The following is a 14,170-nucleotide window of genomic DNA, read 5'->3' as shown; positions in this document are numbered from 1 at the left end:
TGTTCAGACTGTAGGGAATGTATATGAAACTCTTATTTTAAAAAAACTTGTAAAGTATCATTAATCATCGTATAGCGAAAGGAACATACAGACTACAAAACAACATTGTGTAAAGAAACCAATTTCGAAGCCCTGCCCAGTTATATTACTTTTGTATGAAATGACATTTAGACTAGAGCGGGGTGTTGATTCTTTATCAAATTTTCATTTGTAACGATGCTCAAACCACGTTTCATTATATGACATATTTTTACACAACGTTCTGACTAGGAAAAAATTCATATTTAAAAAATCATATCACTATACAGTGAAATGTGTCTATAAAGACCACCAAAGGGAGACGAGAAAAACAGTCTATAGGCAGGTGGTCATTATCAAAAGCAGGTTTGACTGTACAACGTTTCTTTACATGACGTCCTGACTAGGGGCATAATTAATATTCCAATATTGTATAGCTATACAATGAAATCTAATAGTCTGAATGCAGGGTTTAGAGAGTAGCAACTCTGAAATGTATTGCCGCTTTGTCCATCGTGAGTGATTATCAAGATAAATTATGTACATACTGTAATGCACCATTAAGATCTTAAAATATATTTTATGAGGCTCAAGGTGCAACTTACACTGTCGTAGATTGCATCATTTATAATGAAGATTAAAAAACAGAAGCCATATAGCTACTGTAAAATTTGTGCTAATTAACTTCCTTTTAGGATCAATGAGACATGACTTGGATTGTCAATAAGTTGTTAATACTGTACCTGTCTGTTCAAGGCACAACGTTGGCGATGAAAGTGGAAGTAGCAAGAAACTAAAGAAGATCAATTGTTGCGCTACCTCCCTTTGAAAATAAATTAGACCGACTCATCAAAAGATTCTGCATGTGTTTGATATGAGTTGCAGACCATAAAATAGGGCCTACAATAATTTCTACATACTTATAATTACTAAATTTGTGCTACTTGATAAAAAGAAATAATATCAAACATGTACACCTGTGGTGTTGTTTTATAAATGCAAACGTACCAATAATCAGTTTACATGTATATAACCCTAGCCCTTAAATTCATACCCACACAACAGTCACAAGCGACACAACAATATATGCACCATTTCCACTCCTCAGGGATTATTTAAATACAAACACTGTGGCGCAGATCAAAAGTGAGGTGAAATGACAGTGAAACCGTTCGGATTGGTTATTCCGTGGGCAAAAGAAGTACATTTATCGGCTGAAAACAAGATAGGCATTATGTACATGTTCCTCTGGGTTTAGGGTAGTATGCAGTTAACGACTCTCTGGCTCTCAACAGATGTTATAGTGTCTACTGAGATTGAGAGCCGCACAAGACAGGCGATTAAAGGCGTTAAAGAAATTATGATTAACATCTTTCTTGTGCTCAGTAGACAATATCCAGATCACATTTTTTTTCCCCTACCTATAAAACTCTGAACATAAGCATAACTATACATGTTTTGATCGGTAATTTATTAGGCCGTAAATTTGACTTTGTTAGTGTGAATGACAAAACGTTTCCTTCCAAAAAAATGAAACCTTGATAACACAATGCAAAATCTGCATTATTAACGACAGATAGGTCGCCTATACCTAACCCCGGATTCTATTCATCTTGTCTTTTCAAGCATAAACATAGGTCAACACATGGGAGTATCATAAAGGCTTCTTCACAAATCATCCGCACAATTAAAAAATAATAAGACACAAAGGAATGTCTGATGATGTACAATATTGTGCTCTGACAAGCCATCAATCAGGTGCTCATAAATTGACGGTGTTTTGACAAAGATTTGACAGAGTGAATACAATGGAAATTCAAAACTCCCTTCACGTTCACTTGATCCCGGGGCGTAATTATAAACGTTAAGTTTGCGAAACCTAAAAGTTATAAAAAAATGATTCCACTAAACCCTGACGAAGGTTCACACGGGACTAAAACAACTAGTATTCAAAATTAACTATAAACTGGGGAAATTACTGATTTTTAACTACAAGCTGGCGTAATCTTGAAGTAAATTGTGTCTGCATGGCACATAACTTTGAGTGAGGACCCTGCAGTTCATAGTTATTCCGCTAACTTTAAGATCTGTCGAGGTTTGTAACTTCAAGTTAAAATAATTTTTATGTAACTACAAGTGCGTTCGCACGTCCCTAACATCAAGTTAAAGATAAACTCCAGTACTGGTAAAAAAAAAAAAATTAATTCTCACAGAATCAAACGAAACTTACACTGAATGTTCAAGCTTACAAATAAATGACATGTGCCAAACAATTTTGGAAGAAAATGTATACTGGCTGAGTAATGAGCATAGAAAGACAAGGAAACCAAGGTAGTACCATCCCCGACACGATGTGTGTTGTCCCATATATAGCTTTCTATGTGAGTGTTTGTTACTTTACCAAGACTCGGTCAAATTTATTATGATTTTGATGACTCCAGAACCTTGCAGTGCACACCAATACTTACATGCTACATGATCAACTGTTTCTGATCCTTTCACACCTTTTCTTTCACAATGCAATCGCATTACCAGTACTAAAGTTTAGCTTTAAATTTGACATTTATAACAATGACCTTATAACATCAAATTAACAGACAGTTGTGTGAACCTGGCTACTGGTTACAGTGTACTTCATGAAGGCGGATCTTTTCAGGGCTAGAAATCTCAGGATACAACACTCTGATGGTTCATGGAAAGGCTAAAGCGTAGTTGCAGGTAGGTTTGGCCCCCAAGGCATGTTTTACCAACACTATTATTTGGTTTGTTGTCCATCAAAAGTTTATACTCTCAAAGTTCATATCTGTACTTAACCTACATGTTTGTATAACGCACCCCCCCCCCCCCCACATATGTTAAGATACCGGTAAGCAAAATAAAATTTGAAATTTCAATTAAAATTGGAATAGCATGGATAACATTGTATAGATTTCTAAAACCCCAATTTCATGTACCGGTAGGCATATCGGGCCAGAAATCGGTTCTGTAGCTTGATGATATATGCTGTATGAAACAAATGTGAAACCATGTTATGAAATGCTACATGTACACATGTATGTAGAAGCTTTAGTTTTTAATACGACATGTTGATATATACTGTATTCACTGTATCTTCATTGACCCTGATAAAGCTTAAAGGGATTGTTTAACAATGTTTAATCTGAGATACACGGCCCTACATGTTATCAGTGTCTGTGATATGGTGTAATATTGAAGCCCTAAAAAAATTGCGCTTCAAAATGATCAAGAAGTGCCTCAAAAAAGTAAAAATCTTTGAGTGACCAGTTTTACCACACTCATTATCCCCAATAGATTGTAGGGTTATGAAAACCGTGAAGGCGAACGTTTTTCAAAATTTGTAATTCCAATCATAAATATCTTGATAATCAGACAGGCGATCGGCTTGTAAAAGTCATGGGATTCCTGACTGACTTAAAGGTTTATAATTATCATTGCATCCTGACTGACCTAAAGGTTTATAATTATCATTGCATCATGAGCTAAATCCAGAAGTTTGTTTCAGAATCAGAGACAAAGTTACCGGATCCCTTTAATGAACCGGTAAGTCTGGTATACCATAAACATAATCTATGTGTACCGTTTATCGTCTGTTAGGTCCCAACATGGCATTAACCCTTTCTTGCGGGTAAAGGAGTAATGCCCTTCTGGCTCCCAACAGATTATATGTAAGGTACATGTATGATCATGGGATGTAGTATGTACATTTATAAATATATGCTTGACACATTTAACACCCACTGTACAAGCTCAATTACCTATTAAATCATTTAATAGTGCTTATAAAAACTGACAGTCTAAATAAAAACATGTTGGTACATTTATAATATGAAAGCACTGATCATAAATCATAATCTTTCTTGATACAACAATTTCAGTTTCAATCTGTTTGAATCCCTCGTCATGAGTTATAAAGAAATGTTCAATATCACCACCCATTCCCACTTTGCACTCTTCCAAAGAGCAGTGATGCAAATAAAAGTTCCTTGGGTCTATACTGCTACGTGAAATTCATAATGTATAATACATCTTTTAATTATTAACCCTTTATTATGAGGAAATGACATTTCTCAGTTCTTGTTATCTTAATACCAAACTCTTAAAGGGTAAAATGATAATATATGTGTACTCTGTTGTCTTTATCTGCTTTTGGAATCATAGCCTTCAAGTTAATGAATTGCTTGGGTGTACAACACCTGATCTCGACTTGAGAAAAAAAAAGGGGGGGGGGGTGTCCCACACTCGATAACGATAAGGAATTATCTTGAATTCAAAGTCACAGAACATTGTTTCTCCATCCCTTTGCCTAAATTCTGTGTTACATAAACCTGCAACGTACTGCTGCCATGTGTTCTCTACATCTCCCAGAGTACCAGGTGAGACCTCAGTTCTCTGAACTTGATTTGGGAAGAAGGGACAGGGGAAGGGAGAAATTTCTTAAATTCAATCCAAGAAAAAACAAGTTCTTATTATCCTGTGGTCAACCTACATGTACAGTACAGGTATGTGTGATTCTTACTTCTACTTCACTCCCGTCTTGTATATTCTTGAAGTCTGTAGGTATCACCTGGACGTTGAACCTGATACTGCAAACGTTAAACCATGTACCAGGTACACCTGTACATCTCCTGGAACCCACTTCTTTGGGAAAGGGAAGAAAGGGGCTCCATACGCAAATGACATGACATTTTCAAGAATTTAAAACAAAGTTTCTAGTATTCCCTTCTTCTCCAGCCATCAGAAATGTTTGTGATACTAACCTTTAATGTACTGTTGTCTTGTCTATTCTTGGAGTCGTAGCCCTCTAGAAGGTATCTCCTGGACGTCGAGCCTGCTCCAGCAAACTCTGCTAGGTTGATATCCACAAACCCACATTTTGTGTAGGACTTGCCTCCTTTCACCTCCTGCAAAGACACAAAATCAGACAAGAAAATGAAGAATATTCATTTACGACACCAAATGTAACTACAGATTTATAATGATATCTGTGTAATAAACTTAAACCAGAAACTTTGGCAAATAGATATTTCCGCAAAAATTCCATGTTGTGTCAGTTCTGATTACTATTTTTAGACATGAAAATACAGTGAGAGGTGTATTCAACTGAAGATTCAAAGGCTTTTTTGTTTATTTGAACTCTAGTTAAACATAATGTCCTTTGGTAAGGCATTCACCTGCATTTGCCACTCTAGACCCAGGGTAGTAAAGTGGGTTTATTCTCCTGAGCTGCACTGTGTGTTGAAGCTCAAATCAGGGTAATTTCCAAAGCACTTTGGAAAGTATGTAGGAGGTTATATCAAAACGTAATTACTGCTATAAATATACAAGAACAGAATATTGACATAAATAAACTAGAAACCAAAATGTGATTTAAAATTCTTCCCCATTAATGGTTAAAAAGGGGAAAGTTACAAGTGTTCTTGTCATTCCTGACAATCTGTGATATGAAATTACCTGTTTTCTTAATTTGTATCCTTTTGTTATCGTGTGGGTGTAGCAATTATTCATGATTAGATCATACATATATTTCCCTTTGGTACCACTTTGTACAGAGGAGTAGACTGATTTCCATAATACATTATGTATGATAACCTTTTCAACTATCTGAGACGAATACAATATATCTTTCCCAATCTCTGAATTACATAAATAAAATAAATAATTATTTTTTTAACTACTAAAAATAGACTACATTAAAACTGGAGGCATTGTCAGCTTTTCTTCCCCCAATCCTCTCCCATTTCATTATGAATTAGCAAAGTTTATGTGTTTATGTAATCTGGCAACCATATTACCAAAAACATTCTTATATTATTTCATTAAACAAATTAATCACACCATTTGAATATGATAATTTCAACAAAAGAATAAATATACAATACTTTTTAGGGGCTTGAATTAAAGAACAAAATAGAAAGAAAAAAAATTTGGACAGGAGATGAATCATATATTTGCTATATAGTCATAAAAACCCTGGAATAAAATACTGACTGAAGTCAAAGAAAAGTTGTTGAGATTTTCATTACAAACAGTGAGCTTTGAATTTAGAATTAAACAAAGAAATCACCATTGAATTTGATTAAAAAAACAAGCAAATATTAAATTTTGATCACAACAATGTGACTGTACATTACATGAAATATCATGTCTAAACTTGTGATTCACTTGAATCTTGGTATCTGTCTCAGTAAACCGGAATTTTCACGGATTTCCTTCTACAATGTACTCGCTTAGGATTACATTGTCAAGCATAATCTACATCCTAGTGATATCATGAGTGAAATAGAATCACAAATCTTTCTAAGAATTAGGAAGAGGCTCTTCCTCTAATCTGTTACTTATTTGACACAAAGTTGCCATGGATGATTTACACAAATACGTATTTTTGGTATGTGCATGTTGCTAAATATAGGTGTCTGGTAATATCTGCTTAAAATGTGGGGTTTTCTTTCAACATTTCAAGTGAAATATATCCAGATATTAGCAAAACGATAGGTTTCAAACATGTTTGTATGTTTGAAGCAGACTAAATATTAACACTAAAAATATCAAATCAGTTCAACTTCTATGATTAGCAAGTGAACTATTTCATTGAAGCAGAAATACAAAAATAATAGTGTTTTATTTGAAATTCCACATTTCCTTCTTTTTTTCCCCCTTATTTTATGTGGGAGGGGGGTGGGTGGGATAGAATATTGCATGCGTTATCTTTTTCTTTTTTCTTGGTCATCTCATCATTGAGAACACTTTATGTTCTATTTATATTTCACAGTACTACTAACCATTGATAAAACTGTTTCAACACGATCTATACTTAAGAATTACTCTAATTTAGACACGGATGTATCTAAAGAAGGAATTGACATTAAACATTGCTTTCTTACACAATATCAACTTACAAAATGTATCATTACTGAGTTGTTGGTGCACACTTGTATTGATATAAAAATTGATTTTCAAATGCTGTTTGTACTTGAAGTTATTCACATATCCAAATACAAATCGGCTCTTCAGTGATCAAATTACTTCAAGTGTTTTTCGCATATTCCATTTTAAAATCATGGATGCCAAATGATTATTGCACTCATATATAAACAGGATGACACTTCAGCCAAACAATGCTAGACTTATAAATTAACCTTCAATCCTTCTACAGTTATAGAAACTGAAAGTGTTAATAAATTATAATTTGAATAATGCAATAAAATATTTGAAGGACATATGAAAGTTTGGTGAAAACTGATTGATTGGCAAGGAAGTAACATATCACTCACACTTCATAAAAGACTGCACTGACAAACGAACTGGGTAATGGCTTTCACAGCTATGCTAACAATACATTCCTACAAGTTCCAAAATTACCTTTGGTGGTACATGTAGATGTAGATGTAGAATATATGAAATTTCTAAATATATTAGAAAATGTGTGCTCATTTTTTTTAATCACATTAGGAGAAGCCTGACATTTCAGGTTTTAGTTATCTGAAAAATATGAATATGGAGACGAAGGTCTACATTGTTGGAGAACTCTTTTTTAAGTTCATGTCAACTGAATAGTATGTTATTGTGGTCAGTATTAGTTTAAACCACAGATATGAATCAAAGACACTATACTAAACAAAGTTTTACATGTGTAAATTGTGTATATCAAATATTTCTAATACACAGCTGGATAATAAGGCTGCGACGGGTAGTCGAATGCTCGAGTACTTACTGGATAATGCCAAGACATATCTAAAATGTTTTAAATAAAATAAAAGCAGATTTCAAATGAAAGCACTTGTAAATTGAGACAAAAGTTGTGATTTTTGTTTAATCTCAACAATATAATGTCTAATTTTGAGAGCTCAAAAAGAGGTACCGGTATTCTCATATTCAATTAAAATTATATCTGAACTTCCTGACTTTATTTTTTACTGTAAATTCATGTTCCTGTGATCTTGCTACCGAACTACTTGGATGGGGATCTGCAAAACCATGTTACTCGACCCTCCCTCTCCCAACATGCATTAAAAACTATGGGAAAATGTAATGAATAGTACCTTCAAAAAGGATGTAGTCAGAAAATTGTGAGCCTAGATCTCTCACCATACAGGCTGAACATCTAAAATCTTTTCTACAAATACTTGATTATCTTAGTAGATATCTTGAGACGATATCATCTTTATCTTTTATCAAGATCTATGAAGAAACTAAATGTGATATCCTGATCACACTGTGCAGAGTATGACTCACTTCTAGAGCATTTTTATCTCTCACTTCGACAGTGACTTTGTCACACAAAACTGAAGAGCTTCAGTTATTGAAATAAACATGTACATTCACATGTGTATCATAGAATGTGCCATCGGTGCATAAATGAATAATGATTATATAACTTTCATGAGCACATACCCGATCTTCTAATGGGTTTAAAATTTGTTTGAATGACCTTTATCTACCCATGCACAGACTAAAGTGGCCTATTCATGCTATACTTACAGTATGCCTACACAAGTTACATGTACATGTACAGATGCTACAATCATGGCCTGTACAATTGTATGTACATTTAAATTCAGAGAATGATATGACTGCTATTAAATGTGTCCCTGATGGCGTCTGTCCAGGGAAGCATGATTTGTTTTGTAAATAGATATCAGGTCTTCCCTGGGCCTATCAATGTCTATGGTTGGCTAGCAGCTCAGTAACCTAATAGAGGACTACTTCCTGAACTAACAGTTGATCATGCTTCGTGGCAATGAGTGTTGTATGATGGCTGAATACATACATGGCATGTAGAAGTAGAGATCATGTTCATGGCTTGCTTTTACAAGTAGCAGACATCTAGGCATATACATGTACATTCCGTGTAGGATCTGTACATAATTTCTGGTATGTGGAGATCGAGACTGTAGGTCATGATAACAGGTTGAACAACACATGCATGCTTCTGTCACAACGGTCAGTTTCATACCTTGACAGAATTCTTTACTTCAACCCTGGACCCAACAACGCACTATTAACACCTTACCCTAACTCTAACCCTAACCCTATAACAACAACAAAACAAAAGTCTGCAGCAAGTGTCACCACAGCAAATGGCCGATCACCTTGCTTTTATGCAGAAAGCTTTTATTGGTCTAGTTCAGAATCTGGGCGATGTCATTTTATTTTGATGATTGTGATATCCCCTACATGTGTACCTCCTGCAAGCTGGAGATGGTGTGTTTTCCATGAATCCTTACGTATGCCTACATTGTAGCACCTGGCGTAGAAATTTGGGGATCACGCAATCTTCAGACTGCAGCAAGTAGGAGGAGATCCCATTACACTGGTGAAGATTAAAAAATTATTGACTACTATTCGATCATAAACATCGATCATAAACAATGATCATAAACTACTATGATCATACATAGCGATAGGTCTCCAGCTGAGCATCATGGAAATCTGCTGCCTTTTTATGCAGTATATTGCATCATCATTATAGTGTATCACTCTCTGAATTGAATACAAATATTTCCTCCAGTTGTGTCAGCTTCCAGTTGCAATTAAAAAATCAATAACAATAGCAAAAGCAGAAAATCAATATTTTTTTCTATACAGCGAGTTCTGTAGCATAATTAGCTTTAATAGTAGGCTGTATGCGTAATGTAATTGTACATGTACATGTACATGTATGTATGTAGGCCTAAAGTCTTGAAAATCACAAGTATAACAATGAGAGTTAAGTACTGTACATGTAGTCTTGCGTACACATTGTATACTCAAATTTACAGTTATGTGAGCTGGATTATTAGCCCTGCAGAATCTCAAGATTGAATCTATATTCTATTCAAATGCAAACTTTAGAAATGAAACATTGTATTATTTAATTATTTAATCGTAATAAATGAAAGCAACTACATGTATTACAGGTATTTAATGGCATCATCTATTCCATTCATCGTCAGGGCAACCGGAATGCCATTCTCCATATTTCCTCATTTAAAGGGATGCCTGTAATATTTATCAAAGCAACAATAACAAAAGTAACCATGTCATTAGCTGGTTTATCAACAGGTACACTGTAGCATCAGACTCATAATATGACCAACTACATTTACGTAGTCACACAGATAGCAAGATTCAATCTCAAAGCTTGAAAAAAGATAGCACTTAGCAGTGGAGAGGAGAAAACTACATTAAGAGAGAGAGAGAGATATAAATGGAGAGAGAGAGAGACAGAGACAGAGAGAGAGACACAAATGGAGAGAGAGACAGACAAACAGGGAGAGTGAGCGACAGAAACTGGGAGAACCACTGAGAGAAGAGGAAGAGAGATGGGAGATTGAGAGATAATTATTACTGCAACAGGAGGCACATAGAGGGGGTATGAATAATAAATTTACACATTGTGTTATGCTGAGCGCCTATCTGATAGCGACGGGTTGCAAGGAAAGTGTGAATATATCGTACGATGCCGGCCACCTTGACATACTTGGCCCGGCAGTGTGAGAAATACACACTCTCCGCAAGCGAGCAAAGAGCGAGGGGTTTTCGAACAGTTTCATGAACAGCTGTTTGACCTGTTGCAGAGTTGACTTTTTTCAGTTTTATCAACTTTTATGTGAAAACAAAACAAAACGATGACAGCTGAATACATTCATGTTGGCCTACAATATATTACAAATGTTGCAATGAACCATATCCTTCAAATACAACATACACAATTAAAACACCATTGCCAGTTGGGAGTGTGGGACACTAATTTAGCATAGAACATGCATGTCACTGTCAGCACATAATTAGGAGATTTGTTTTTAATTCATATTTTGCACACTGCGCATGGGGAAATATTGCTTATGAACACGGTTTGTACATGTACATGTACAGCATATACATGTATTGTAAGTCATTTTACGTAAGGTTTGTAATAAGAAAAGTTGGCAACCATACTGTTTTTCATACCACATGTACAGTATGTAGGCTAAAGTTTTACAATACCTGCGGATATGTTGACTGAAATCAATTAATTTAAGAAAAAAAAAAATTAAAAAAATTATAACTAGTGTGTCAGTAAATCCCCATAAAGTTCTAATGAAAAAGCTAGAGATGTTTCACTATTATTTATAACGGATGTATCAATGCACATATGAAATTCAAATATTTGTAATACACTGTACATGTACATGTACATTTAACATTGTAGAAATTGCTGCATTGCAAATTGCTCTTTAATTTTCCGTTGAATAAACAGTTTTATCTGGGGACCAGAGTACTTTCCAACATGCATTCCCACAGACCCTCACAGACGAAGACGACATTAATTTAGACAAGCAGCATGTAGGGACATCACACGGATCATTAACTCTCATCATCTTTAGAAAGTCGTCCCATCTAAAACCACTGATGTCTTCCCAAGCCACTCTAATTACACTAATGAACAATTCGAGATGGGTCAAAGCCTTCTACTAACGTTCAATATCCCAGTCTAGGCAGACCTTTCAGGTTGATAGTCTGCTCGTGTTGTAATGAGCATATTTTCAAAATGATTTACTAAAGTTCAAGACATTTTGCATCAGAGTATACATAACCTTTTTTGTGTTGTTCTAGCCATGATGATCATTGGTGTAAAATTGCCTTTAATATTAAATGCTCATCTTCACTGTTTAAAACCTAAAAAACATGCTTTTAAAGTCCCATTATTTGCGCCAGTACAACCATGGTCTATGGTACAACTAAACATCCCAGCCCTGATAAAACATGATTTTGGGGTCACTATAGTGCGCACAACATTTTCTCTCTACCTAACACTAAATCTAACTACCTAAACTCGAAATCTGGACCCCAAATATTTCAAATTTGGCTCATTCAAACAGACGTTAAATTTGGACCCTTTTCCAATTCCAATAACTTCAGCTTGGATCCCTGCATAACATGTAGAAACATCACAATAATCACCATATTTAAATATGTGTGCATTTAGGAATTAGGAGATGAATGATAGTATGCAATAATTTGTCTACCATCCCCTCCCCCTCCCCCTCCCCCTCCCCCTCCCCCTCCCCCTCCCCCTCCCCCTCCCCCTCCCCCTCCCCCTCCCCCTCCTGAAGCGACATGACTATGACCTACACGTACACGTAGACAGTACAACCCACCATCTGGAAGTCATGGAAGACTGCTTTTCATACGTGCACAGGTCTACAACATGTCCCATTCTCAACAGGAATTCTCATCATGATGCCATCATCTTCTTGTTGGCATAGCGATCTATCGTTCGGCATCAACTATTACAGCCAGGAAGATCAATCTCACATTCTAGCACGCACCGAGGAGATCTGTATGTGACATAGGCATCAACACCGAACATACTTCATCCTTTTAACATCAATGGAATGGGTTAACCTGGTATAGGCTTCGACTGATCTCCGAGATCAGCTTCATGAGACAGTGATTGATGGTGATTAGTAGAGAAGAAAGTTAGAATCCCTGAGTAATGCTTTGGAGACACAATTGTGATTGTAAGAGATTTTCAGGTTTTTGGCATAAAAGTCATCTCAACTGTTGGGAGAAAAAATGGGAAGTTGATAGCAATATGATTACAGTCACAGCTTTATACAGTACACTTCATTTGGTAAACACAAGCAAAAAATAAACCATGTGTAACTTTTGGAATTATGTACATATGTGAAAAAGTCACATAATCATATCATATCTCTGTTATCTTTTTTTTTGGATAAAAAAATACATCACTCTCTTTTTGATAACTGTACTTTTAAAAATGTATTGTTTACCCTTAAAAAAGTAGAAGTGCCCAGTTGTTATATACTGCAAACTAGCAGGACCCGCGGAAATCCGCGGGATCCTAGAGGGGGGCGGGGGGTGTAAATAGATATATAGAGACTGTCTAAATTAAAACCACCAAGAACTTTATTTGCCATTCAGGCCATTAAGAAATATACATGTTAAGCGTCCCCACCCGCTTCCTTTTGGGGGCCGCCTCCTATTTTTTTTTTTGAAATTTTTTGAAAAGTTGTTTTTTTTTTAAAGAAAAAAAAACAGCGTCCCCGCCTGCTTCCTTTTAGGGGGCCGCCTCCTATTTTTTTTTTTTTTTTTTTTTTTATTTATTTATTTATTTTTTTTTGAAAGAAAAAAAACATGAAAAGCACTGCTAAAATGTATTTCTGATTTTAAAAAAGAAAAAAAAAATTGTCGGCCGCCATCTTGAAAAATAGCCTGAATGTCAGGAAAAATGTACGGAGCGGCCATTTTGAAAGAAAATAAAAAGAAAAAAAAAAGGGCCTCCTCCTTCCCATTTTTCGAAAAAAACAGGAAGCTAATCATGTTTTTTTTTTAATTTGGCCTTATATAAAAATTAAAAAAACGATCCAACTGTACCGGTAGTTATTCTTTAAGCCACTGGAACTGCGTAGAGTTCCGTAGTGTGGCGTACCGACTACGCAGAAATTAGGCTGCGTATTAATGGGGAAATAGTCCCTGCGTAGGTTATGCGTAGGCTGGCGAAAAAAATTAAACAGGTTGAATTGTTTTCGTTCATCTTGCGTACCCCTTTCCGTCCCTCAGCATATAGTAACGTAGGCCAGCGTAGTTGTTACGCAACACTACGCAACTCTACGTATTGACCCCACGCCAATTAGTGACCCGCAAGTGTCACAAATAAAGTATTAAAAATATGCTCATCTGACCCTATACGCCTAAAACCCCCGAGCTTTCGGGGGTTTATGGCCCCTTGAAACCCGTGGACCCCACGCCTATATTATATATACACTCAACTCGCTGCGATCTGATCTCTCCCCCCCCCCCCCCAACTTTGAAAAACGTAACCCCCGAGCTTTTGGGGGTTTATGGCTCCTTGAAACCCGTGGACCCCACGCCTATATTATATATACACTCAACTCAGGACCCGCGGAAATCCGCGGGATTCTAGAGGGGGTGCGCAGGCAAAAAATTAAGTTTTTCATTTCGGGGGCTCCATTTCAAATTTTAGGGAAATTTTCGGGGGCTCTTTTTTCTGGGGCTACTTTTTCATTAATTCATATAAGGATAGGCCTACACTTTGTTGAGATTTGTTTAGTAGGCTATTAGGTTTCAGGCTTCCTACTTCATAATTGCCTATTTAAAAAAAAACAACATTTTTCTAGTTCAATAA

General features: G+C 35.9%; 1 protein-coding gene across 2 annotated transcripts in view; it reads right to left on the bottom strand.

Annotated features, from left to right (window-relative positions):
* The window catches only part of LOC100890710 (protein FAM102A), a 60,722-nt gene that overhangs the window by 26,291 nt on the left and 20,261 nt on the right, over window positions 1–14,170 (bottom strand). For both annotated transcript variants that reach the window (XM_003724849.3, XM_030997089.1), the window contains exon 4: window positions 4,797–4,940. In XM_003724849.3, the coding sequence (XP_003724897.1) occupies window positions 4,797–4,940 (144 nt within the window). The remainder of the gene's footprint in view (window positions 1–4,796; window positions 4,941–14,170) is intronic.

Source organism: Strongylocentrotus purpuratus, unplaced genomic scaffold (assembly GCF_000002235.5).
Source record: "Strongylocentrotus purpuratus isolate Spur 01 unplaced genomic scaffold, Spur_5.0 spur5_scaffold_4, whole genome shotgun sequence".
Taxonomy (NCBI): Eukaryota; Metazoa; Echinodermata; class Echinoidea; order Camarodonta; family Strongylocentrotidae; genus Strongylocentrotus; species Strongylocentrotus purpuratus.
Note: the sequence above shows the minus strand (reverse complement) of the source record. Positions and strands in the feature narration are given on the sequence as shown.